Below are 25,396 nucleotides of genomic sequence, written 5' to 3'. Positions count from 1 at the left end.
AGTAGCTTTCCTGAGAAGCACTTGTTAGAAATGGTGCTCCCCGGGCACTGCTGCCCAAGCCAGGAGATTTAGAAAAGGAGATGTGAAAAGCTGCAGCTCTCATACAGTATAACCCAGCTGCCCTGGAGCCACTGACCCTCAAAGCTGGGCTCTGCAGAAGATCACCAGCCAAAGGGCAGAGACAGGCTGTGCTCTGCCCTAGGCAACCTTCTCTAGGCAAACCCTACCAGAGCCAGCTGCCTCGGAGGGCTGCTCGAGCCGAGGTGGTCCTGCAGCAACAGCTGCTTTTGGCCAAAAACACGACACGACACGACACGACACGACACGACACGACACGACACGACACGACACGACCTCCCTACGTGCTCTATCAGCTTCCAGCTGCCCCCAGCGAGGCTCCGAGCCGGATCAGCTGCGAGGGCCCCTCTCCAATTAGCCACCGGTGCTCACCCACGCCCTTCCTCCCGCCGCATAAAGCCCGGCGGGGCCGCGCCGACTGCCCCGACGCCGGCGGTGGCATGTCCTGCCGGTGAGGAGGAGCGGTGGTGCCTGCAGCGGCTTCCCGGCCTTTTTCTGCCGGTCGTTGCCTGACGTTTGCCCTGTTCGTGGATTTGGGGCTGCTTTGTTTTGGTTTTGACCCCTGTCGCCGCTGCAGCAGCCGCCTCTCTCGCAGAGCCGCTCCAGCCCGCTTGAGGCTTCCTCAGCCGCTGCCCGCGGGCGGTGCGGGGCCGAGCGAGCCAGCTGCCTGCGCGCCGCCGGGGGAGGCGGCAGTGGGAGCGCGGCGGCGGCTGGGGCACCATGCCTGCCGCCTTCTCCGGGAAGCGCCCGGGGCGGCTGCTGCTGCTCTGCCTCAGCCTCTCCCTCTCCCTCTCGGGCGGGAGCCCCACAGGTAAATGCTCCCTCATCTCGCGGGCTGGGCCGGGCCGGGCGGCTGTCACGCCGCAGCCGTCCCCTCCGCCCTCAGCGTCGGGGTGGGCTGGGGCGAGGGGAGCCGGGACGCCGCCTGGGAGCTGCGGCTGAGCAAGGGACCTCGCTGCCGCGAAGCATCCCCCTGGCTCCCCAGGGGGACGAAGCGGTGGCCCGGCAAGGCGGCTGTCTCTCGGCCCTGCCTATTTAAACGACTGAGGCGTCTCTCTTCCTCGGCGGCCCCGACCCTCCTCGGGGTCGGAACTCCCCAGCGCTGCCTCTTCCCCGGCACCCGGTGCGGGGGCAGCTGCCGCCGCTGCCTCCCGGTGCTCTTTCGTCTTTAGCTCCGAACCGTGTTCGGGTTTCTCGTAGGCCTGCTGGGAAGTAGGGATCCCCCCTCCGCTGTCCCCTCACGAACGACGACGCGGCCCTTAGCCTTGCCTCCCCGCTGGTGGGCAGCCGGTAGGCGGGCGGTGGTGCTGAAGTGATCCAGCGGTGGTCAGTCCTGCGGCCTGGTACCGGCTGCTGCTCTCTGCCTCGCAAACAGGAGGACTTATTAGTTCACAGGTGCAGGACTCGGGTCGAGGTGTAGTCTTTTATTGCTGCCCTGTCCTTATCAAGTAAAGCATTATTTAAGTCCTGAAAAAAATCGAATTGGCAAGTTAAATTACTAAAATATCAGTATGCCTAGCAGGTCATGAGGAGCGTTCCTTGGAGGATTTTATATTGCCTTTTTAAATGTGACATTTAAAATCCATGAAGGAAGAGGGATTTGACCCTCCTGGGCCTTAGCCTTCCTCTAGTGGTTTTCAGCAGTTCAGGAGCAGGCCAGCCGCTTCTAAGGAAACAGGAATTTATTTGTAAAACTAGTGGGTTTTTGTTGTTAATCCCTGTTTTTGAAGCATCACAAAGTAGTACAGAATGGTAATGGAAGGAAATATCAGATTGCTGATGTTTGCTGTGCAAGATGTAATTGTTGGAGCATGTCTTGCTGAGGTCGCAAGTTTTGCCAATACATGTATGTGAACATTATTGCTGTGGCTTTCATTAACCGTTAATGGTTTAGCTGTATTTTCAGTGTGTGATACGTAAGTAGTTACATGTTTGTTCGTGCCTCTGTTGGTCTTTCTAACATTGAGAGGAGCAATACTGTACCCTGTGTGATGATAACTTCTGTAAAATTTGTAGTAGTTTCACATAATGAGAAAGGACAGAAAATGTGTTTTACAGTTCTCAAGGCTTGTTTAAAATACATATTTATGTATGCACACAGACAGAAATCTGCTTTGTAGTTCTTAAAGCTTCTTTAAAATATGTATGTGTATTGATATTTAAAACACATAAAACTTGAAGTCCATTCTAACAATTTATTTCATTGATCAAGAAGTTTTGTGACTGTAAATGACCTGATATCTGTAGGAACATGTGAGTCACATTATGGCAAGTTAGCCACATGGTATTTATGTTTGCTGACTATTACTGCCAAAACCTGTACCTAATGGTGGTTGAAGCAATTCTAAGTTTACATAAAGCCATCAGTGAAATGATATCCTCTTCTGGGGGGAAAAAAAAACCCAACTAAAAAAACCCCCTAACAACGCTGTTTGTATTTCCAAAATTTCCACAAATTTACCATCTTCCTAAAGTGGTGGATATCATGTCTGGTTTTGAGCAGACATCAGAAATAAGCCACCTGCTTTAGTACCCTTTATCTGTATAAAGTGAGGCTGTTGTTTTTCAGACTTCTATTAAATGCTTTCATATTTGTATGAACTAGGCAGAGAGGCTTCATACTGTGATTTCCGTGATGATTTAAATGTGAGGAAGAGCATTTCATTAACCAAATGTGCAAAAACGAAGTCAAGCACAGGGACTGTCTGCACAGGTGCAGCAAAGGGAAGTTCATGCTCACTTGGAGGGAGGGGAACTAAGTGTCTTCTAGAGAAGTCCAGAAACAGTGTGCATCCTGGAGATGGGGGGGTTCAGTGGGTTTCTGCAATCAAAATAAATGTTTGCATAATGCTCAATAAAGTAAAAGCAAGCGGGTGGAGTACTAGGCGCACGAGGACTGAGTTGCAGAAAGGCAGGTTGCATAGCTTTCTGCAGCTGGTCAGGCAGATACCACAAGAGGCCTCTTAGATTTTTGTTTTTAGATAAGTAGCTTGAGGAGAGTTAGTATGATGTTACTTTTGTCTCTTAGTCTTGTAACTGTTTAGTTAATTTTTTTTAAAAACTTAAACCATCGCTTTTATTCTGTATTGAGTTGAGGGTAACTTCTAACTAAGTGTCACAACATTGTTCTTCAGAGTTTGCTGCTTTATTTGGCTACCATTGTGGTTCCTGAATTTACAGAATCATATAGGTTGAAAAAGACCTTTAAGATCGAGTCCAACCGTAAAACTACCAAGACCACCACTATACTATGTCCCTAAGCACCTCATCCAAATGTCTTTTAAATACCTCCAGGGATGGTGACTCCACCACTTCCCTGGGCAGCCTGTTCCAATGCTGGGCAAACCTTTTGGTGAAGACATTTTTCCTAATATCCAACCTAAACCTCCCCTGCTGCAACTTGAGGCCATTTCCTCTTGTTCTGTCACTTCTTACCTGGGAGAAGAGACCGACCCCCACCTCGCTACAACCTCCTTTCAGGTAGCTGTAGAGAGCAATAAGGTCTCCCCTCAGCCTCCTTTTCTCCAGGCTAAACAACCCCAGCTCCCTCAGCCGCTCCTCATCAGACTTGTGCTCCAGACCCTTCACCAGCTTCGTTGCCCTTCTCTGGACACGCTCCAGCCCCTCAATGTCTCTCTTGTAGTGAGGGGCCCAACACTGAACACAGTATTCGAGGTGTGGCCTCACCAGTGCCGAGTACAGGGGCACGATCACTGCCCTAGTCCTGCTGGCCACACTATTTCTGATACAAGCCAGGATGCCATTGGCTTTCTTGGCTGCCTGGGCACACTGCTGGCTCATATTCAGGCAGCTGTCAACCAAAATTTAGTTGCAGTATGTGCTGTCAGATTCCTTCAGGAAAAGCAAAAGCACCACATCTCATCTCCCACCTTCTGCCCCTAAAGATACCAAGGAGTTATAGAGGATACACCTTGTTTCTTACAGCCTTTGCTTCCAGGTTGGATTTTTCTGATTTGCCCTGAGGGAAGGGCTCCTATCAGGCCATTTGGAAGTCCTTTATGTGGATCCTCTGGTGCTCTCCTGAGGGAGAGCTCAGCCTGCAGCTTTTCCCTTTTTTAGGGGCACTAGGAGGTTCTGGTGGCTGGTTTTGGATGCTACTGAATGCTTGTGTGCTTGCACAGAGTATAACATTGAAAATTAAACATTAAATTAATGATGTTAAATTCAACCAAATTGTATCTCAACCTTTCCCTATTCAGCCACTTTTCTGGTTGAAAAAGAGGGCGAATAGATTTTAAAGCCTGAAATTGCTCTGGTGATGACAAGTATGGCGCACCCACGCTTTATTCCCCAAATATTGGCTGCAGTAGGGAGGAGAGGTAAGGTAGAGAAAGAAATTAATGACCTCATACTGTCACCTATTCCTTTCTGCGTAAAGATCAGGGCAACAAGCACTCAGCAAGCTACCACACTATTGATTAAATCTAATGCAAATCAATTATAGGCTAAGGCATGCTGCCATGACTCAGTAGTTTTAGAAGTTATTCTGCTTGACTTGCTTACATCACTACTTGGCTTGATGACCCAGTGCTGGGTCATCTTGATCTCCGACACTATTCAGCAGGTGTATATGAGAGGACAAGAGCGGTGCAATGTTAGGTCTGTGCTATGTAGTTTGACATATGGACAGATAAGAGCCAAGATGTGGAAGCAGTGGTGACTAGATATGACACTACTTGACTGCTTTCACTTGGTATGTGCATCAAGGAAGAAAGCCAAGACGAGAACCCTATTAGTATGCAAACCATGTTGCAGGTTATTTGGCTTCCTTGCAGAGAGATAACAGAGCTGCTGTACAGCTTGGCACTGGCACCTTCTAAATTTATCATCTTTGGGGATTTTAATTACTGTGCAGGTGATGCATCTACTAAGCTGACACAGTCAGGTGATCCATGACATCCTTAGAATGCCTCAAGATGCTGCAGATATAAAAATTCATGGACCTTTCTTCAACCTTACCATGAATATCAGAAGCATAATAGCTCTCCCTGCTCTCAGCACCTCTGTCAAGCAGAGAATAAGACTCAGCCGTCTTACTGGCTGGGTCATAAGCCAGCAGATACTCAGAGCAGATTTCTTAAGTTCTTTGCTTGGGTGAAGGGCTGGGAGGGAACACTTGGCTGTGGGACCAGTGGACTGGTATGAAAAATGAAGAGCCTGTTGTTAAGAGCCACTAATGCTTAACTTTTTAATGATATCCTTTGCCTATCTTGTTTTACTCTTTGATCCAAACTGGTTGAAGTATGATGGGCAGATTGAGAAAGCAGATGGTGCAAGCCAGGCATGACTCTAACATAGTCTGGAGTAACTGTGTGCTGGAGGTGCCAGTGGGAGAGTCTGTAGGTTGTCTATGCCTATAGTGCTGAAATGTGGTAGGAGTGTTAGTAGTGGTGTTCACTTGTAGGAACTGGCAGGGTGCTGACTTTACCTTCTGCTGAAGGCACACAGTTCTCAACAAGTTTGAACACACTTAAAGTATGATGCAGCTTTTCACTTTTCATCTATGCTTGCTGCTGTCTTGGATGTCTAGCAGAGCTTATTACCCCTCCCAGACTTTAATTACACCTGCAAAACATGTGTCCTTTTTCCCCTGTGTAACTACTGGCCAAATAACTTAAAAGCTACTGATAGGAGATTACTCTGAATCTGAGGAAGAGCGCATCCTGCTGCTATGTCAGTAGAATAGGTCCTGGAATACCTAAGGATGTGAAGATAGTGTTTATTTTACACTAACTAGTTCTGCCACCCAAATGTGGAAACTGAAAGGAAGGGAGCAAACATCTCCATTCTTATAAAACATATAGGGACCTTGAATGTTTAATGGAAGAGTGACACAGCAGCATACTCAAACTAAGCAAGTCTTCTGCCTCTTCCCCTGCTGTCCTTTCTCCAGTCAAGAACATAAAGCAAAACCCTAGAGTCTTGCCTGGCTCTTACAAAAACTGTATTATAGCAGCAGAATTAGATTTGCAGTGGTGTTAAGTAAAATGGAAATAGTCATTAGTATTCCTTCGTGAAGTCCATGTTGGACACAGATGCTTTTTGTTTTGCTCACCAAGGTGATAACAGAAGGAGATTGTTCACTGCATCTCTAAACAGTAGACATGTAAGGCTGTAATGAGGTCCTTATTCTATTAGTGAATCTGCTAATCTAAGTTTAAAAATAATCAACTAGTGACAGTGTCAATAAGCTGTGGTGGTCTAAGCCCACAAACAAGAGAGGATTTGAGTACAGGTTATAAAGTTTATTGGTCTGCTGGAATATTCTGAAGAATAGTTTTGCCTGACTATAGGCTAACTACAGGAAAAGATCTGTATGCAGAAATTAGAGGTCAAATAAGTACTGCCTCTGTTCTTTAATATTTTCTTGCTTAAAGCAAGCTAAAGAACTAATGAAAAGTAGTTCTTGCACATTTTGGTTGTATATGCTCAGAACTTGGGGGAAAAAATGGAGGTAGTAGGCTGAAGTGAAGAGGTTCTGGTTGAATTCTTTTCATGAAATAGATACTTCCAACTCAGTTCAACTGAGAGAGAATAAAGTTTCTTTAAACCCTATTTTCTTTTTAGATCCAACTATGACAACACAAGAAGCCAGTCAGTCTCAGGCAAACCCTTTGACTAAGATTCGAGCCGGACTTAACGAATCATCTCCTGGTAATTCTTTTATTTCAGTACACTTAAAGCTATAATACTTTTTCCTAGTGATCCTAAGTTACCATATAGAGTTTACATTTTCATACTAAATAAGTCTTTTGAAATATGATTGTGAGTCTTCAGAAGAAACAGAAGTAAATATATCATCTAGGCCTTTTAAAGCCAATGCAAGAGCTTAAGTGTCATAGGCATCTCAAGGACTAGAAAAAGCTATGCAACTGCCAAGTGTGATCTGTTGCCCGTAGGCATATATGCCATAAAAGCAGGCAATGACCCTGGAGATGGGACAATTGCCAAACTAGAACCATTGCAGGAGGTTCTGTTCTAGTACTGACACCTGCTAATGTCTCTTTATGCTCTTGTATTAGTGAGAGGTACAATAATGTCCTTGCATCACTATGCCTGCTAGCTTCATCTGTTTTTTTTTTTATTATGGATGTGTCAAAACCTTCTTTTGTCCCCACACTTTATTCACCATATTCTGGACCTTAATTGTGGTTTTGATAGGGAGCAGAGAATAAGTTCCAGACAGGAGAAGAAACCGATGATTGTTGATTCCCACCTCTCCTTTCTCCATAAAGATCAGAGCAGCAGGAATTCAGCAGTGTACCAAAGCTCATGTTGATTAATGCAAATCAAACATGGGCTAAGTTATATTTATACATGAACTCAAGCAAGTTTTGACAAGTTATTCCATCTCCAGTTTTGTTGTTGGAGATGATAATGCTATTTACCTGGTGTTTGTCTTCGGAGCTTTTTAGCACAATGTGTGTGAGAACTAGGAGTGCAGTAGCTAATAGATTCAATAAGTCTTTCCATATATAAAATCACATATACGTATGAGTTAAAATACAGGAAGTATTTTGTATAATATGACCTCACCTGACTATTTTCATTTGATATGTGAATTGAGGAAGAAAGTCAGTACGAGGATCCTATTAGCATGCAAGACATTTTAAAGGTTGTCTATTTTTTGTGGATAGATAACAACTACAATATGAACTGGCACTGGTGCCTTCTGAATCTATCATCATGAGGGATTTCAGTAACAAACCAGGTGATGCGTGTACTAGATTGCCATAAACTCGGGTGATCCATGACAACCTTGGCATGCTGTCAGGGTGTTTGCGCACACAGACACAGGAAGATTCCCCAGAATGCTTTGAGGCTTCATGTTTTATTTCAGGGGTAAATACTTGGACTAGTTTGTTTCTCCATCAGGCAGAGATCAAGGCTTGCTCGTGTTCTTGTCCAGAGGAACAGGACTTACTGTCCAGTGCTAGGAGACAGTTTCATAATTTTTTTGCTTAAAAAGCCATTTTGGACTAGTAGTTGAGATTGACAACAGTCTACTGTCAACAACCACTGAATGAACTAGCCTGAAGCTCTGTTCTTCTGCATCGTCCACCTTAATATATAGGTTTATTGTTAAACTGGTCGAAGCATGAGGGAAGGTATGAAAGTGCAGATGGAACAAGCCAGGCAAAAGGCTGATTGCCTGTGGCATAGCATTCCTTGTGTTGTGAGCTGGCATGTTGATAAAGAAAAACACTGCTTTATGGAATGGGCCAGCAACTTGGAGGCATGTGGTACCTCTCTTTATGCTTGCTCAGAGACCTTTTAGATGCAAACCACTAGCAGGGACCTCCTTCAGCAGTCAGATTCTCTCAACTGTAGCCAAGAGGCATGTGTTTAAGAATTTTATCTCAAAGTTTAGTATTTTATGCAGGAAAAGAGAAGGAGTAATTCTGAGAAGACCTAGGCTTTCAGAGATACTATTTCTACTGCACAGTGATCAACTCTGCCACCCAGTGCTTCTCTCAGTGAGAGAAGACTGAAGCTGTAGCCCAGTTTTCTCTATTGTCCCAACTGTGAGTGGGAACCTTTTCAATCCATGGACAGGAGAGATAAGGAAGCCCCTTTCCTTCTACAAAAACTAGAATACTTTTCTCCTATAATGCTGTATGATTAGGCATTTCAAGCAGTAAAATTACTTTTATATATTCCTGAAATGCATTATAAAATAACTGACAAAAAAATTACCTTGCAAGCATGTAAAACATGTGGCTTAAAACATTTAGTGTATTTTATCTTCCATGGGGTGGGGGAATCTCTATTTCTTTTGTTTCATCACTAAATTGAAAGAAAATTAATTTTTTAACAGGCTTGTTTTTTTACCTTTCAGAGGCCATGACAACTACACGAACTGTCAACTGGAAAACTCAGGGGAGCCCTTCAGATCATTTGACACTTGGAGATAATGTGTCTACACCTGGTAAAAGCAATCACATGTTTTCTTCTACTTAAATTGTTAGATTTTGATTACCCTAAGGTTCTACCTTGGTATTTTTTAATCAAGTGCTTATGGAGATTCTGTCTTAGTTGATAATTACCAAGATAAACAGTGTGAAGTTTAAAGCTGCATAGAAAGTAACTGTGGAAACTGAAAAAAATGAAAAGTGCTATAACTGTATTGAATAGACCTTTCATTTAAGCATATTTTCTAACGTCTTCTCCCAATGTGCTTCAGTTCACTAGAAACTTGTATGCGGATAGTACAATACTAATGAAACAATTACGCGTGTAGATGTGGAAGGGTGATGCTTCCTTAGCTAGGCTACATCTGTTGTTAAAGCTGCAGCTTATTAATTTGCTTTCTTGCTCTGTTCTTGAAATACACAGAACATGAGAACAAGTATAGTGGTGGGAACAGACTGTTTATGCTTACTGTTGCCTGCCTAATAGCTGTATCAAGCTTTGTAGAGCTTTATAAAGGTAGTCTCTGAATAGTACGCTATCCATAGCCCTACAGAAAAGGGGTTTTGCTGGCTATATTAAACCTTTTAAATGTAATTTTGCCTCACAGATGGAAAGGACTCTATTTTAGTCAGGCAGATGATGGTCAATATTGATATTCTTTGTGTATGGAAGGAAATTCCCTGCAGTATAACAGGAGTTTTGTGGAGCAGTTGAAGGACTCTGACCATGTTCCAGTGGAGCACAGGGTGTTCTTGCCCCTGCATTCACCTAGATCAGATAGTCTATCGCTGGCTTTCTGGCTGTGTTGTTAAATTGTAGTGGCTTTGGGAATAGCAGTGTTCTGTCCTTCTGTTTCCTTTTTATTTTTCTAAAGCTTATTATTTTCCAAACTCTACTTAAACACTGATGTAATCCTATACAGTTCTAGGACCCACCTGCATGCTTTAGGAAAAGCTATATGTATAGGTGACTCTGAATCAGGCTGTGAAATAGATAGTTAAGACCTCTTCAGAGTAATATAATGTTGTAATTGTGAATGTCAATAAAGTTAGAAACAATATTCTAAAATGGCATAAGTACTATAACAGTATCCACACAACACTGCTACTTTAAGATTCTGGCTGTTAACACACAAGGTATATCAAAGGGTCTCCATAGTAGTCAGCATTTGGCAAGGTCCTCTTTTCCTCCCCCAAGATTACTATAAGAAACAATTGCAGTACCATATTGACACTCTGCTGTAAGATTACTTTAATAGGATCATAACATATTACTTTGCTTCCCACACAACCTTGTTAGGTCCAGATCTTACTACACAAGAGTTCAAGCAGGCAACCAAAGAGAATGTGTCTAATCTCACTTTTGTGGAATATGAGATAGTCCTACCTGGTGAGTGTGTTATTTTTTTCTTCCAGTTATGTTATATTGAATGCCTATGATTACACGCAATCTTTTGTATGAACTGTGGAAGTATCTAGGATGGCAACTTCTTGATAAAGTTAAGATGCTCACAGTGAGGAATTGATGAGCTCAGTAAAAGAAAAGATGAATAAGTTTGCACTATTCAGTTTTGTGTTCTAATAACTATTTTGTAGTGGAGAGTGAGATTCTTTTTTATTAAACACAAGTAAAAACAACTCATAGCTATCTCTTCCCCCAAATCAATTCAAGTGACAATTTGCACTAGTGAATCCACCTGGAGAGACCATGTAAGCTAAGGTATTTGTTAACCAGCAGGTGTTAGTCAGCTTTTCAGCATTACAGGAGTTAAAGCATGGAGAAAAGGCAAGATAAGTATCTTCCTAAAGTAGATATGAAGTTCCCAGTTGCCAAATAAGCATTTATAACTAAGTTTTTGAACAGCTGGAAAAACTGATCTGACTGAAGACACTCTCAATTGGAGGAGATCGGTTAGAATTCCTTTGCAAAGTATTGGTATGATACTTTAAATGCTGTGTAATTATGTCCTTATGCTGTATTTTCTTCTAGCAGAAAACATAAGGTAATGTCTATTTCTTGTTCTGATACATGTACACTCGGTAGAGAGATGTCCCAGATATCAGTCTTGCTAGTGGTTAATCTTCAACAGCATCAGGTTTTCATGTTCCATTCATTTAAAGTGTGGATTTAATTTTAAAATAATCTCAGAAGGTATGGATTCTATTTTTAGCCAGTGTAATTAATCTGACCGTAAAACTTGTGCTACTGTGAAACCAATTCCATTTCAAAATTACTTTGATCATAAACAACCTCAGCAAGGTGAGTTATGCTTGGTTCATTGAGTGTAGTGGCTCTAATAAATGAGTTGCAGTAACTGACTTTGCTCTGCTATGAACGACTGAGGTGTTGCACCTCTAAGCTTAACTCCAGTTCAACAAATCTGTAATATTTTGGCTGGGACTTGGAGTTCTGGGCGTGCTGTTCTGCAGGCTGTAAATGTCTCTGGCAGACCCAATAAAGTTCAAATATTCTGCGGGAGTATCTGGTGCTTCTATGTCAGCCAGACGTTGCTGCTTCTTAGGTATGACTTGCATTATTAAGTCAGTGAGCTATACCTTAAAACTTCCTTTCTCTCAGAAAGAATTTGATCTGTGAAATACAGCTGCACCTTGACCATCAAGTACTACAGGGTAGGTCTAGGATTGAGGTGAGGTCTGTAATAAATTTTCATGGAGTATTCAGATGTAAGGAATAAATTTTGAGGGAGTATTCAGAGTAACCACAGTTCTACCCAGAAGGTGTGAAAGAAAAGGCCATTTATGAAATAAAACATCAGTGCTGACAGGTACAAAGTCAGAGGTGTTTTTTTATAAAAGGCTGTTTGTATGGATTGGAGAAGATACCTGCTGTTGAAACCTACTTTTTGGATATGCTTATTTTATGCTCATGGAGCTTGTTAAAAGCAAAATAGTGTCAGGTTTTTCTACTGTATTGGAATGTTTTCACATTGTAATTCTATTGGCTTGCCATTAGGAAGGCAAAGGCAGCCATAAATGCATGTGAAGATGACTTAGTTTCAAGTTGAGTAGCTGTAGCATGAAAGGCCAGAGCCAACAATGTTAAGGTTGTGGATTTTACCAACAACTTCACAAGCAACAGAACATTACATTTAATCTGACAATATCATAAAAATCTGCAGCTGGCTAAAACCTGGATGCTTACAGATATTTACAAGTCTAACTTTTTGATATATTAATAGAACTTTTTACATATTTACTAATATTTTTAATCCAATAAATCCTGCTTTTTTAATATCAACTGTGAAGTCAGAAAGGAAGTTTAGACTGAGAGCAGACATTGTTCCCCTTGGTGAGAGCTAAGTAAACATAAGCATATGTTTTGGTTTGGGTTAAGTTATGTAGAAGCATAAGTCTGTCTTGTTTTCAGTGAAATGAACGTGTTTCTGTATTAGAGCCCTCTAGGAAGTTTACCTACAGAATGGAGTGACTTTGTTATTTTTGTAAGGGATGTGCATCATAATTCAGTTATGGTTTAAGTAAATTACTGTCCAACACTGATTGCCTGATTTTGCATTTTTTTTACCCTAAAAGTAGAACAGCAGCACAGAGTATTCACCTGTGATCCAGAATATGTAAAACACAATCTTTGAATCTCTTCTTCCCCCAGAATGAAGAAATATATTTTTCATAAACAATTTTTTAAACTTTTAGGTGTTTCTGCTACTTCCATGGAAAAAAATATCACTTTGGACAGTGCAACTAGAATTGAACTTTCATGCAGATTGGACAATAAATATTCTCATTTGAAAAGTCTTCAAGTGACTTGGAAGAGGGGAAATGAAACCATTAGACACATCAATAAAACTGAAAACAGCTGGAGCATCCAGTAAGTAGCATTCTTTAGTTCAGCTTGCAGGTTCTAAGGAGTTACTATCACATGCATATACACTGCCCAATACTAGTCATGGGTATATTAGAAAAGAGCCAAATGTGGTGATTAATATATGCCCATAATCAACATATTAAAGCTGTAGGAAAGGAAAAAGGTTACAGTTAGCTCAAGCCTGGAGGAAGAGCTCCTGTTTTTCCACTGGTGCTGGAAAAACAAGGCTTTTTCAAGACAAGAATATAGAATACGGACACAGTTCTTTGAGGTCCAGTAATTCTGTTCAGTAAGTGAAGCAATAATCTGAGTCTGAGATTGGAAAAAGAAAAGGAGATATTTTAGCACATTCTCTTTGGCACCTCAGTGCTGCTTTGCAGAAGTCTGAAAGGCATCAATGGTCACTTTTTTTCCCTCATAGTTAGCAAAAGAGAAATTAGCTTTACAGTAAAGATGGTTTGGGTTTTTTTAAAGGTTTTCACAATTCTTTCAAACCTCTCCAGACACTCAAGAAATGTTGTAGAAAATTTTCTTCAGTTGATACAGTTTACTGTTGGACTTTAAAAATCTGTAAATGGGCTAACTGTAACCAGGTGATTTCTGTATTGCTTTGATTTTTTAACATCGATAATATTTATATAAAATTTCTATGCTAGAAAATGTGATGGGAATGTACTGTCACTTTTCTTCTACTCCATATGCACAAGCATGTAAACCTTTTTCAAAGTATCTGTGGAATGTATAGTTTGCCAACAGAGAAGATGCTGTACTTCATTAGATGACAGCTCTTTAAAACTGTTCTGTGTTGGAGCATGCTAGCCATTGACTGGCTTTAGAAAGAACAATCCCCTTAAATATTCTCCTCTGAAGTCCTACATAGCATATCTATATAGTTCACATGGTGAACCCATGTCTAATTTGGTAACCTGTAGATCATACGACGTAAAGATGTTTGGCCTTCTGTGAGCAACAAGGGTGAAAATGATATTTATGTTCCCAGGTGTGCTTGTGCTTTTCTGTTTTCTTAAAAATGTCATGCTGTTTCTACATTGCACTAAACCTGAATTCTAGTGTTTCAGCGATGTATGTTCTCTGCTCCACTACTAATCTCTGCTGGTTTCTTTAGAATGTTAATTAGCAGTCACTGATAGTTGTAGGACAAAAGAAAATACAAGCAAAAAAGCAAATTGGTGAAACTTTTTTTTGAAGATTGAGGATCTTGGATAACAGTAAGCTGGGAAGTTACACTTGTACTTTGAAAGGCGAAGAAGAAATCAGCGCTATGTTTCATTTACAAGGCAAGTTATTTTAAATTTTGCTTCACTTGACCATTGAAATCCTGTATTAATATGGTTTCTGGATAGTATGGAGATTGCAACTTAATTTGATAAGCAGTGACTAATGGTCAAGCTAAGTGAGAATTGCTATCAAAGGCATTTCTATAGCATGGAGGGAAGAAGAATTTTGAAGCAAAACTAAGAGCCTTTTTAACAAAATTTGCTAACAACCAGAAGAGGGTGTAAGCCTAGTTTTTTCCTAAATGAGTAACTGGTTTCCCCTTCTCTGTCCATCCCTACAGCAGGAGTGAATACTCATCACTTTCGTGGGGTGGGGGGAAGGGATGGTGTCACAGATAAATTCTTCAAAAAGCAGAGCCAATGACTTGAAAGTTTGGCCTGAGATTTGGTGTTAAAAGAGGAGCAATGATTGGCAGAGTGGAGGCAGGCTTTTGAACAAATTCAGTTGTATTTCTGAAACACCAAGTTATTACTGTAGTGCATCTTTCATTCTGTATTATATAAGAACAGCTCCGTATTAAAAGTTAGTGCACTTCATTGGGCAGTATGAGTGCCCTTTCTTCTGTTTTGTATTCTGTTCTCCAATAATGTTGCCCTTGACAGTAGCAGGTGAAATCCAGTTGAATGGAAGACATGTGGAAATGAAACAAATACAAGCTGCTGAGAACCTTCATATATGAGACCTATTTGCTTCTCTGTTCCCACCATCCAAATTTTGCAAAGAGAAGGCAAACATTTGATCTGTGAAAGCTCTACAGACTGTGATATATAGGAAAGATTCTTCTTGAACAGTCTCCTGAAAACCCTACCTCTTCAAGTAACTACCTTAACCTCAGCTGAACTAACTAGCAGGGCTTTGTAATTCTCAGTGCTGCAAGCTGGCTTTGTTCAGCAGGATATCTGGTCATATGACTTGAGGAAACTCTCTCATGTACGTTTAAGTCTTGAATAGTAATGTTGATACCTGCTATCAAACCTTCAGCCAGGGGAGACTAGCTTGCAATACTGAAGAAAGACAAAATTGCAGTTTGAGACCTTTTAATCTCTAAAAATGATTATATAAAAATTATTGTATATTTTTCTTGTCAACATGTGGGTAAGGTTTAATTGAATGGCTACCCAAGTCTTTTTCGATTAAAAAAAAGTCAAAGGAGACCTTACTCTTTTGAAAGTGTACAATAACTATTTCATAACGGCAGGAATGGCTCAATAGGGAAGTAATCTTTTCCAGAACAGTGCTTAGGACTGGTTGATTTATTACAAGAAGATGGGAGAATTGCTTCACAATGGTTGAATGCTGCCACTTCTGATGCCATAAAAAGTACTGGCTTGAGACTTTTCAAGATTAATGCAAGAGTGAAGGAAATAGGAAAGAGAAATCCTTGAATCTTCCAGTCAATAATGCAGAGAATAATTCTTGAACTGAAAGATGAGTAATATGTTGGTATAGACTCAGTGGCTACAGTAATCACTGCGGTAACTAACTGCAATAGCTTTTCCACTAGGCAGTTAGGCATTATTGGATTGTTGCCTCTCCTCCCCTTCCCCCCTGTCCTGGCTTGGCATAACCCTGCAGATTTTGAGGAGTTGAGCTTTTACCCAGGTCTGCAGAAAACCATAACATTTTGAGATACTTATAGGAAGTTCAAATTATTAAACATGGAGACCATTCATGGGTATTTTAAAATGGCATGAAGTTACATTAAAGGGTAGAATGGATTAATTTGTGTTTGCCCTTTCAGGGATCTTGAAGCAGCTGTCCAGGTACATGCACTATGAAACAACTCTGGTCTTAAACCAGTGTGGAAATCTGACTGGTATAAATGCTGGTGCGATCACCTGTCTGTTCATCTGTTCAACAGTTTGTTTTTTCTGTGCAGCAGCAGTGTTTTGTCACCAAATTCTGGGTGATCTACTTGCAGAAATACCTGGGACAAAGCATATTATTTCCTTGCACGCATTCAAGGATTAACCACTCTGTTACAGAGCCAGATCCCAGAACTCATGATGGATATTCATGTCCTTAATCATGACTAATGTGGTAAAGGTATTGCTGGTATGCCTATAACTGTGCTTTGCCACTGATCAGCATGGCTAAATCTTTTTGACTACCACATAAACCTGTTGTGCTGCTTACAAGGATTTTTTATTTGTTTTCACATGTTCCATTATCTTTTCCCAACCTGCTTTTGTTTTTCTTTTCTATAAATTGCAAAGGAAGTGGCAGCAGTTATAGTTGTCCCTTTTAATGACAGTCAAAGATACTCTGTCACTGCTCTTTAGAAGGATAGTGTTTAATGATTAAAACAAATACATATGCAGTGAGAAGACTTCACTAATGAGGCTCGATTGATGTATGGTGTAGCAAATTTTCTGAGCTTGTAAGCAGCGTTGTTATTAGCCAATTGGTTTCATATATATTTCTGGAATGGAAATTTTAAGTTTGAATACTCATGAGAGGTGAACTTTTAGGGACAACTAGTTTGTGCTCAGCCAGTCAACAAGGGGACAGAACAAGAACGATCTTAGTTTATGCCAAATTGTTCCATCATAACTGCTGAAAGCAAGTTCTTGGCCTCTTTAGTCTTGTGTGACCAATATAACTTAAAAGACGTACTGGATCTGTATTTACAAGGTAGAGCAATGAACCTTGAAGTAAAATTTTAAAATAAATGGATCTGAGGAAAACATGCTGGTAAACATCCTAATAAAGAGGGAAAGAAGGGGAAGGGGAAATACATACTCTAGCATGATATATTTGCTTTGCTGTGACTGTATCTGTGGGATGCCTCAATATATTCAACGGCCTTTTTTGGGCTCTTGCTCTTGGAAGGCTGTGGGGCATCTGTAGTTATAATGGGTGGGACAAGGAGCTCTAAAGTTATAATCTGATGTGTTGTTTCTTGTGGCCATGTTCTGTCCTTAGCAAGATTGGACCAAAAATCCTTTTTACTGGCATGCACCCACAAGTCATTACTTCAGCTTAAAAAAATGTTTGTAACTCCAAAGCTCTCTCAATCTGCAGTTTTGTCTTAATTACAAAAAAGTTCTCTGCGTGCACAGCTTGCGCAATACCATTATGTGGTAGCATTATGGCTGGAATAGACTTCTATCAGTTTTTTGCAGATTGAGTGAAATTGCAGAAAAATTAGTATGTTTGTTTCTAGTGTACTAGAACTGAAGCATGTAGCTCACAGCTGTCAAGGAAGGGAAAGAGGAAATGGGCAAGGGTAGAAATCACAGTCTGATTATCACTTGGTTTTCAGTATTAATTGGCAACTTGTAAGATCATACAGCAACTGAGAGCAGGGTTCCTGTAGTCTTCTGCACAAATTCTGTGTATGGAGTATCAGCCTGAAATGACTCTTCATTTAGATCATGTCGTGAATGATAGAATCATCTGTGTTTATGGGAAAAGGAAATGAGTGTACTACTATAAATACATATCTAAATATATTTTATCTTTTTGTAATACTGTAATTAAAACCTGTAGGTCTCACTCGATGAACTTTTTCCTACTTGTTCTTAGTACCGAAAATTGAAGGAAAAGAAAAACCCATAGTCAGTTATGAAGGAGATACAGCTGTAATGATTTGTAAAAGTTTTGGCTATACTCCCATTACTTGGACTTGGTATGTGACCAATGGAAGTGAACAGGTAAGGTTTCCATCTGTTGGCCAAGCAAAACAATGTGGTAAACAAAAGTACAGACACTTTGTAAAGTATAGTGACTTTTCACTGTAGGCTCTACAAATTGCATTTCCATTAAAGTTAATGTAAATCTCTGCACATGGAAAAAATCTGTGATATTTAGAAGTATTTGTTATCACAGGGATGTAGCTTTTGTTCTGGTTTGTATGATGTTTCTTTTCCAAAAGTCCCTGCCATACTCTTACAGCCAAGAGAAGAGTAAAACAAATCGGATGAGTCTTGAGATACTTGTCTTTACCATATTAATTGTGGTTGTATTGCTCAAATCTTACTACTTGATACCAAAAAAAGTCTTGTAGCAAGGACACTCCTTTAACGTAAGGTATTGGAGGCTTGAGGGAGAACAGGACCATGTCCCTTCTCTTCCTCCTCCTCCGGGTACAAGTACTTCTGTATTCCCCAGCTTGTATGACCTCTCTGGGGCACTGGCCCTGAAGGAGGTTATTCTGTGGTGGAGGCTGCTGTGCCACTTGATTCTGAAGGAGCTGAAATCTCTTCTCACTTCAGCTCCTGCCTTAAAGGCTGTGAGGAAAAACCTTGCTCAGCAGTTTTCCTCCTTCACATATCCACCTTTCGGGATCCCCCTTAGCCTTGGAAGCATAGTCACTTTGTTCTAGCCCTTTTCTGGGGGAAGCGCTGTCCAGTGAGAGGAGGTAAATAGATCTGCCTCCTCTGTACTGCTGGAGAGTAGCATTGAGTTGTAAGACTATCAACATATTTCCCCGTGAAGCAGCATTCCCAGTGCAACTTCCCTGAAAGTGTATGCTTTGTGCTGTTGTGAAACCTGGATGTTAGATCCTGACACCTGAGGCTGCCTTTGTCAGTGGAGAGTCAACAGTCAAGGGTACCTGTCGTCTGATCTTAAATAGACTAAAACAGGTCAGACAACTTACTAAAAGTGCATATTTTCCTCCATTGAATGTAAAGGGAATCAGGGTGACCAGCTAAAATAAATCCTTCCCTTGGAGGTGGACTAAACATGCTTCAAAAATGCCACTTGTTCTTAACTCATTTTACATCTCTCTCTATAGAATTATCTGTTGATAATATAAAGAATTTGATTAAACACTTTCTCATTGCATTAATAAGGCTTTTAATGTATTTTTTATATTTAGATTGCCATTAATGACTCTCTGCTGGCAGAGAAGTATGTAATTAATAGAGTACCGGCCAATGTAACCCATCTGAAGATACTGAAGCTCACCAAGGAAGACGATGGTGTATATTGGTGTGAAGCTGCTTTTGAACTAGGGAAAAGTAAAGGAAAGCTGAAGCTTAAAGTTCTATCCTTCATGGTGCCTCTCAAACCCTTTCTAGCAATTGTGGCTGAAGTTGTTATTTTAGTAACTATTGTTTTCCTTTATGAGATATATTCAAAAAAGAAAGAGAAACGTGCAGGTAAGTTTGTTTTTTTTTTTAGTCCTTTCTAGCTTTCCATTGAAATTGCAGCCAAAGGTAGGAAGTGGTATGGGTCGTACCTTTCTATACAAAGTTCAGTGTGATTTTTCACATCTATATTTTTTCTGATAAAATACTTTCTTCAACATTGCATTATTTTAGATTTTTAAGTCTCTTCCATGAGTATAGAATTCAGGTACAAAGTGCTTTCAATAAGCAATACTTTCTCATAAAGGGTTTGATATAGTCCTTATGTTTTTCCTTACAAGACAAAGGAATTTAGAGGCTATACTTTTTTAGGGATTGCTTAGGAATGGAAGCAACTTCTAGTAGTCTTGATGGGAGAAACTTCTGTCAAGAAATTGAGTAAGAAGGAAAAATGCATTAAAACAGAATACAGTAATGTTGGTTGCTGAACCTAAGGTGCACGTAGGTGAGCCAAAGTAGATGTGCAAGATGAAACAGAATATATATAAAATCTATGTATATATGTGTCTATGTTATTATACATATATGCATGTATGTATTTTTCTATATTTTATACATATATATTATATATAATATATAACATGATATGTATTAAAATCAGATTAATGAAACTTGATCAAAGTAAGTTTTTTGACAAATTTGCAGGTAATTCCATTGACTAGAGGAACAAGATAGTTTGAATTACAAATTTAAGAAAACTAATAAAATGAAAAAATAAGATTTTGTTTTGCTTATACATGGCATAAATAATTACACAGAACTCTTCTACTGTTCATTAAATGAGACCTTATATAATCCTTTTCCTGTTATGCAGGAGATGAAAAAGAATTTGATCAAGTTGAGCAACTGTAAGTAAAGAATTTGTATACTATAGTTATATTTGCTCTCTTGCATATTAGTGTGTTGTATCAAATTATACCTTGTTGTTGACCCAATTGGTAAGGGTTAATGATGAATGTGAAAGTATGGTTTAGTCCCTTCCTTAAGACTTCCAAATTCCAGAGTGTGCAGAATGCTGTTTTCTACTTGGCACTTAATTTTGCTGTTTGGAAGATATGGTGCCTTCACAAAGTGAAATGTGTCCTCATTATAAACTCATGCTAAAAGGCTATAACTATGAGGAAAATTACTGACAGGTGGAAATTTTACAGAAGAGGCTTTGAAACTTTTCTCATTTTTTTTGTCCGTATTAACATATATTCTCTTGCTTGCATGTGATCAAAGCCTTAACCATCCTGGGTGAGCCTGTAGTTGCTGGGGTGTTGGGAGCTGGTGTTGGCTGTTTTGGTGGTAATTCCAGCCTCTCTGGAAGGGCCTCTCACTGTGCTGATGGCTTGGGCTGCCGGGGCACAGGAACAGCTGCACTACGGGAGCCAAAGGAGCAGGTGTAGGCACTTCTGTTGCTGTTCTGCTGCTTGAGGGTTGGTGCTTCCATGCTGGCTCTCCCCTCCTTAGGATGATGCATTTCTAAAGACTTGCTTGCTAAAATAAGCTATACTTATCTCCCTCTGCCCATCCTTTGAAGCCTAGTCACTTCATTTGGCCTGTTAACTTTCCTTTTGTTTTAAGATGCAGCCTAGCAGTTTCTTTTTTGATGTGTCCAGTCTACTTCGGGGTTTTTTCCCTCAGTCCCTTCTCTCCTCCTATGTTTATCTCCCTTTTTTGTCCCTCTGAGGAACACTCTTTCCCTTCTTGAATTTCTTGCTGCAGTGACCTTCTTTGTTTCCCTGTGTTGTATTCCCTTTCCTGTTCCTTTTTCCAGTGCTAGCTGAAAATATATTTTAGTGCTTTTCCCCTCATCTAAACAGCTTTAAAGCTGTAATTCAATTAAAGTATGAAGTGGGGATATGTCTTGAGACTATAGTATGCTATTATACTGCTAGTGTTTGGGGTTATGTCTTGGGTTGAAAACTGAGTAATTGCCCTTGTTGCACAGCCCTGCTTCTTATAAACATGCAGAAACTGTATTACAATAGGGTTGTAACACAGTAAGAGCACTAAAATAATGTTTTCATGCTTGGTGAGATGTGGGATGTGGTTTTGAACAGCTGCTTGATCTTTACTTTGGAGTTCTATATTAGATGAACATATAAGGGAAAATGTATTAAACCATGTACTTCTTGCCTGATTTTAATAACTGAAAGTTATTTCAACTACTGGCTGTTTAGAAGATAGATTTGTGTACCAGAGGGAATGGCTCCAAAGGAATTTTTCTGGTCTGTTATGTCAAGTGATAACTAATATACAGCTGAACTTGGTTGATGAGGCTATAATTAAAATGTCACATCCAACAATGTATTAGGTGGGAGGCTAGTGATTCAGAAACAGAATTCTTTTAGCAAGAGAATTAATTCAAGTCTTGATTGTGACCAGCATGATATAGCTAGCTTTAAGTACTCCAGAAGGAGCAATCATATGACTTTCAGCCCATGTTCTGAGAATGTTGAGCTGTATATTGCTTGTATCTTATTTGAGCATTCACTTTATATACAAATTCTATACACTGAATGAAATGATAGTACAGCAATCATTTCTGCAAATACCATCACTGTTATAACTTCTGCCCAGACCTTTGTGGGATTTTTGAAGGGGGTTGAGTTGAACCTTTACTCTTGGCTGAAAGACTTCGAGTCAGTATTTTGGTTGCTTAAATTTTGTTTAATCTTTTTTCTTATAACTTCACATGCTGAAAGAAAATCAAATACATTTCAGATGTACTCTGTGATTGGATTGTGGGACTGGAATGACTGTTCATCCTATACTTGAGTTTTGGAATTTAACCTCTCTTTCTTATAGTAAATCAGAAGAAAGCAATGGTCTGGAAAACAGTAGTGCTAGGCACAGAAAAATTTAATCTGGTTCCTGAAAAGGTAAGTAAGAGATGAAACAGAGGCCAGAGTTTACTTTTCTCTTGAGCAGCCTAATGCAAGGACAAAGAAATCCACTGTGCCATCCCAATTTTTTTTTGATGTAGGAACAACATATAATAGAACCATTGTTTAGATAAAACAATATATAGTCATTCACGATGTAATTTCAGCAAGAAAGTGAGTCCAAAACTTTTTAATTCAATGCTGACATCATTGTGGTTTAATAGTTTGGTTCACCCATGCAGTTCTTAAAATAGGACCTGCATTAACCTGCTCAATCACTTGGCTCCTGATTGTGAAACATTTTTGTGAATGCCGGAATAGGTGCTGAGATGCAGAAGAATTGCTGATGTATCCAAAAGCTTGCTCTTTCAGGCTGTATTTTGGGTATCGAGTGAGTTTATGGAGGAAGGATGCAAGTGTAATAGCAAGTGGGGAGTGTGACAGTATCAGAGATACGAAACAAGGGATTATAGGAATCTAGGAAAGAAGACAGAGCTTAATAGATGGTGGCTGAAGGGATTAATGGTAGAAGGAAGCAGAGGGTATGTAGCCCTGTGGAAGCTATATAATGGACTTCCCTGATTCTCAGCCCTCTTTACAGTCTAATTACAGGCTGCTTCTACTTAAGCCAGCTGGAAATGCTTGTCAGAGGATGGTCTTTCAGTTGAGGACCAATCCTACACACTCTAGCTATTTCCCTTTGTTGTTCCCCCTCTGCATCTGGCACCCCAATCTCTCATCTCAAGGAGGTGTGAGTGACTTTGCATTCATGTCACTGCTAGTACTGTTTCTCCTCATCACAAGCCATCTACCTGAAGGAAGATTGTTTCCATACCCTTTGTTTTAAAGAACAGAAAGAGAAGTGTCAGGTAAAGTTCATATAAAGAGAGTAAGAAATCAGAAAACAATCAAGAAAAAATACTTTCCAAGAGTATATTGTCTCCTGTTTCCTGCCTGTTGTACTTTTTGATTGCTATGACTTAAGTTCCCCAGTATTTACCCCATATTAAATCTAAGGTCCCATTCTTGTAAAGTCATTTTGGCAGATGACACTCAGTGAATCGCTAAGGATTCAGATTTGCAAATTGGACCATTCAAAATTGTAAAATATAAACTGTAATAAAGTTTATTTTCAAACAAAAATAGCAAAATATTAAGCAGGAAAATAGAATTCATGTTGTAAGGAAATGTGTTTATTGTTTTTTTAATCCAGGAGATTTAAGCCAACAGAAGTGGAAGTCATCACAAAGCTACAGAAGATGTTTAAGATGCATAGCCGCAGACATCCACTATGCTTCTGAGTGAACTCCTCTATGCTTATGAGAAATAAGATGCTTTTAAAATAGCTGTGAAACTGCTCATTTTATACAGACCATAATGTATTCTGCATTTAGACCTTTGTCTGTAACATTGTTTGTCATTTTGCTACTAAAAGGCAGTTTTTAGATGATCAGACTTCCTGTTGTTTGATGACTGTGTTTGATTTTGTCCTAAATTGTAATTAACCTTGCAGTCACTGAATGAACAGGTAATATAGAATGGGCCTATTATGTAAGTGTTATAAACCTGGACCTGTAAGAGCAAAAAATATTTCCACCAAAGAAAATGCCTTTTACTAGCACATGAAGCAAATGTGACATAGCTGTTTTTACCAAAGAAATCGTCAAAGGGAAATCTTTATCATGATTTAAATGAAACATTAACTGTTTTGGAATTTGCTCTGAACAGTAAAAAGTATTCATTCTAACTTTTCTTAGCTTCATTTAAATGAGAAAGAAATATAGGTACATTCTGAATACTTAAGATAGGAGTTTTCTTAAGATGTCCTGCCGTATGTCTATGTGACTATACTGTAATTCTAAATAAGCTAAACACTTAAATACTGTACAGATCGGATATTTCAGCAGTATTTCAGAGTAGATCAAAGAAGCAAAAGGGATACAGTGCCATGTCAGAATATAACTGAAATAATTCCTTATGCTTGCACAAATTACCGTAGGATCTGAGGGCTGCAAAACCAGTTTTGCAATTATTATTTATACAGAACACAGAAATATCACAAATAGACCTAAATGGTTCTTATCATACCTCCTGTATAGTTGGTACTTTTACTTCTTGCAGCATACGGTATTGTTCATTAAACTCCTTTCAGTGCACAGAGAAGCTCTTGAGCAGCTAAAATTTTCAGGGTAATGTTCTTCCACTAGTTCTTACATGTAAAATTGTGACACTGCTGTTATGACTTATGATATTGCTTTAGAAGAGCTAGCTGCCATAATTTTAAATATACCATTTAGTTACATTATGCATTCAGCAACTGAAAATGTGCAGCTAATAGAAAAACAGTTGATTGTATTAGTTGCCTCTGCTTGCTAATCAGAAAGAAAAATAAGAAAAAATTCCATTTTTAAGAAAAGGAAAAGTAAAGTCTTCAAAAGAATTTCTTCTCTCAACAAAAATGTAAGGAAAAAACAGGCAGCATTTGCAAACTCACTAGGGCAGTGAAAGGAAAAAACATCTAAATAGAATTTCCTCACACTGGTCATTTCTCTTTGAACATAAAGGAATACAGAAAAATAAAAGATAAAACATTTAATTCCCTTCCTTTATTTTTTCTATTTTACTGTTCTTATGGGTTTGAAAATATCAGAAAGCCTAGCATTGGCTGTTCTGTTGGAGATGGGGGACAAAATCCAATCTGATCTGTGCGGTTTTGTTTTCATAGTTTATTTTGCAGCTTTCACAACTACAAGTTAAAATCCATATAAAAAAAAGGGAAGTATATAAGCATTAAGTGATTGACTGTAAGGGCTGAACACTGATAAAGATTTCCCTTGCTAAGATACTGTTCATTGTATTTTGCCTTGGAGTTTCTATGCACTATAAAAACTAGAATGCATTTACAGGTTTTTATATGAATTTATCATTGATACAATAGCATTTTTGTTATAGCAAGTAAGTGTTTGCAGTTTTAAAAAGATTTACTTCTATATATTCATTGTTTGAACCATGTAATTTTTTTTGTAGGAGATTCAGATCTGTAAGTAAGCTTTTTTACTACTAAGATTTAGGTTCTGAATAAAGCAGAATTAGTTATTTTTGCAACAAAAAGTAGGCTAGGTACTATCTGGAAAAAAGCCCACTTTTTAATCAGAAACGGTAACAACTTATTTCTGCCTTCACTGAGCATTCTTACCTGATCTTGAAATTGTGGTATGGTCTTGGCCAACATAGGCAAGTTACATGAATAGATACTTTTTTGGTGTTAGCAAA

General features: G+C 39.6%; 1 protein-coding gene across 1 annotated transcript; it reads left to right on the top strand.

Moving 5' to 3' along the window:
* The first annotated feature begins 798 nt into the window (after nt 1-798).
* On the top strand, nt 799-25,098 carry EMB (embigin). The gene is made up of 11 exons (XM_075526942.1): nt 799-889; nt 6,667-6,753; nt 8,939-9,028; nt 10,303-10,401; nt 12,684-12,858; nt 14,065-14,153; nt 17,683-17,810; nt 18,980-19,256; nt 20,068-20,098; nt 22,047-22,120; nt 23,337-25,098. The coding sequence occupies exons 1-10, from the start codon at nt 799-801 to the stop codon at nt 22,102-22,104; spliced, it is 1,125 nt and encodes a 374-aa protein (XP_075383057.1). The 3' UTR covers nt 22,105-22,120; nt 23,337-25,098.
* Nucleotides 25,099-25,396: the final 298 nt, after the last annotated feature.

The sequence above is a fragment of the Mycteria americana genome, chromosome Z, assembly GCF_035582795.1.
Source record: "Mycteria americana isolate JAX WOST 10 ecotype Jacksonville Zoo and Gardens chromosome Z, USCA_MyAme_1.0, whole genome shotgun sequence".
Classification (NCBI taxonomy): domain Eukaryota; kingdom Metazoa; phylum Chordata; class Aves; order Ciconiiformes; family Ciconiidae; genus Mycteria; species Mycteria americana.
The sequence above is the reverse complement of the archived record's forward strand: the minus strand, read 5'-3'. Positions and strand labels throughout refer to the sequence as shown.

Coding starts and splice junctions, on each gene's coding strand:
- EMB (XM_075526942.1), top strand. CDS start 799: ATGCCTGCCGCCTTCTCCGGGAAGCGCCCGGGGCGGCTGCTGCTGCTC. Junction 12,859..14,064: donor GAAAACAGCTGGAGCATCCA/GTAAGTAGCATT, acceptor TTTTTTTTGAAG/ATTGAGGATCTTGGATAACA. Junction 14,154..17,682: donor CGCTATGTTTCATTTACAAG/GCAAGTTATTTT, acceptor ACTTGTTCTTAG/TACCGAAAATTGAAGGAAAA.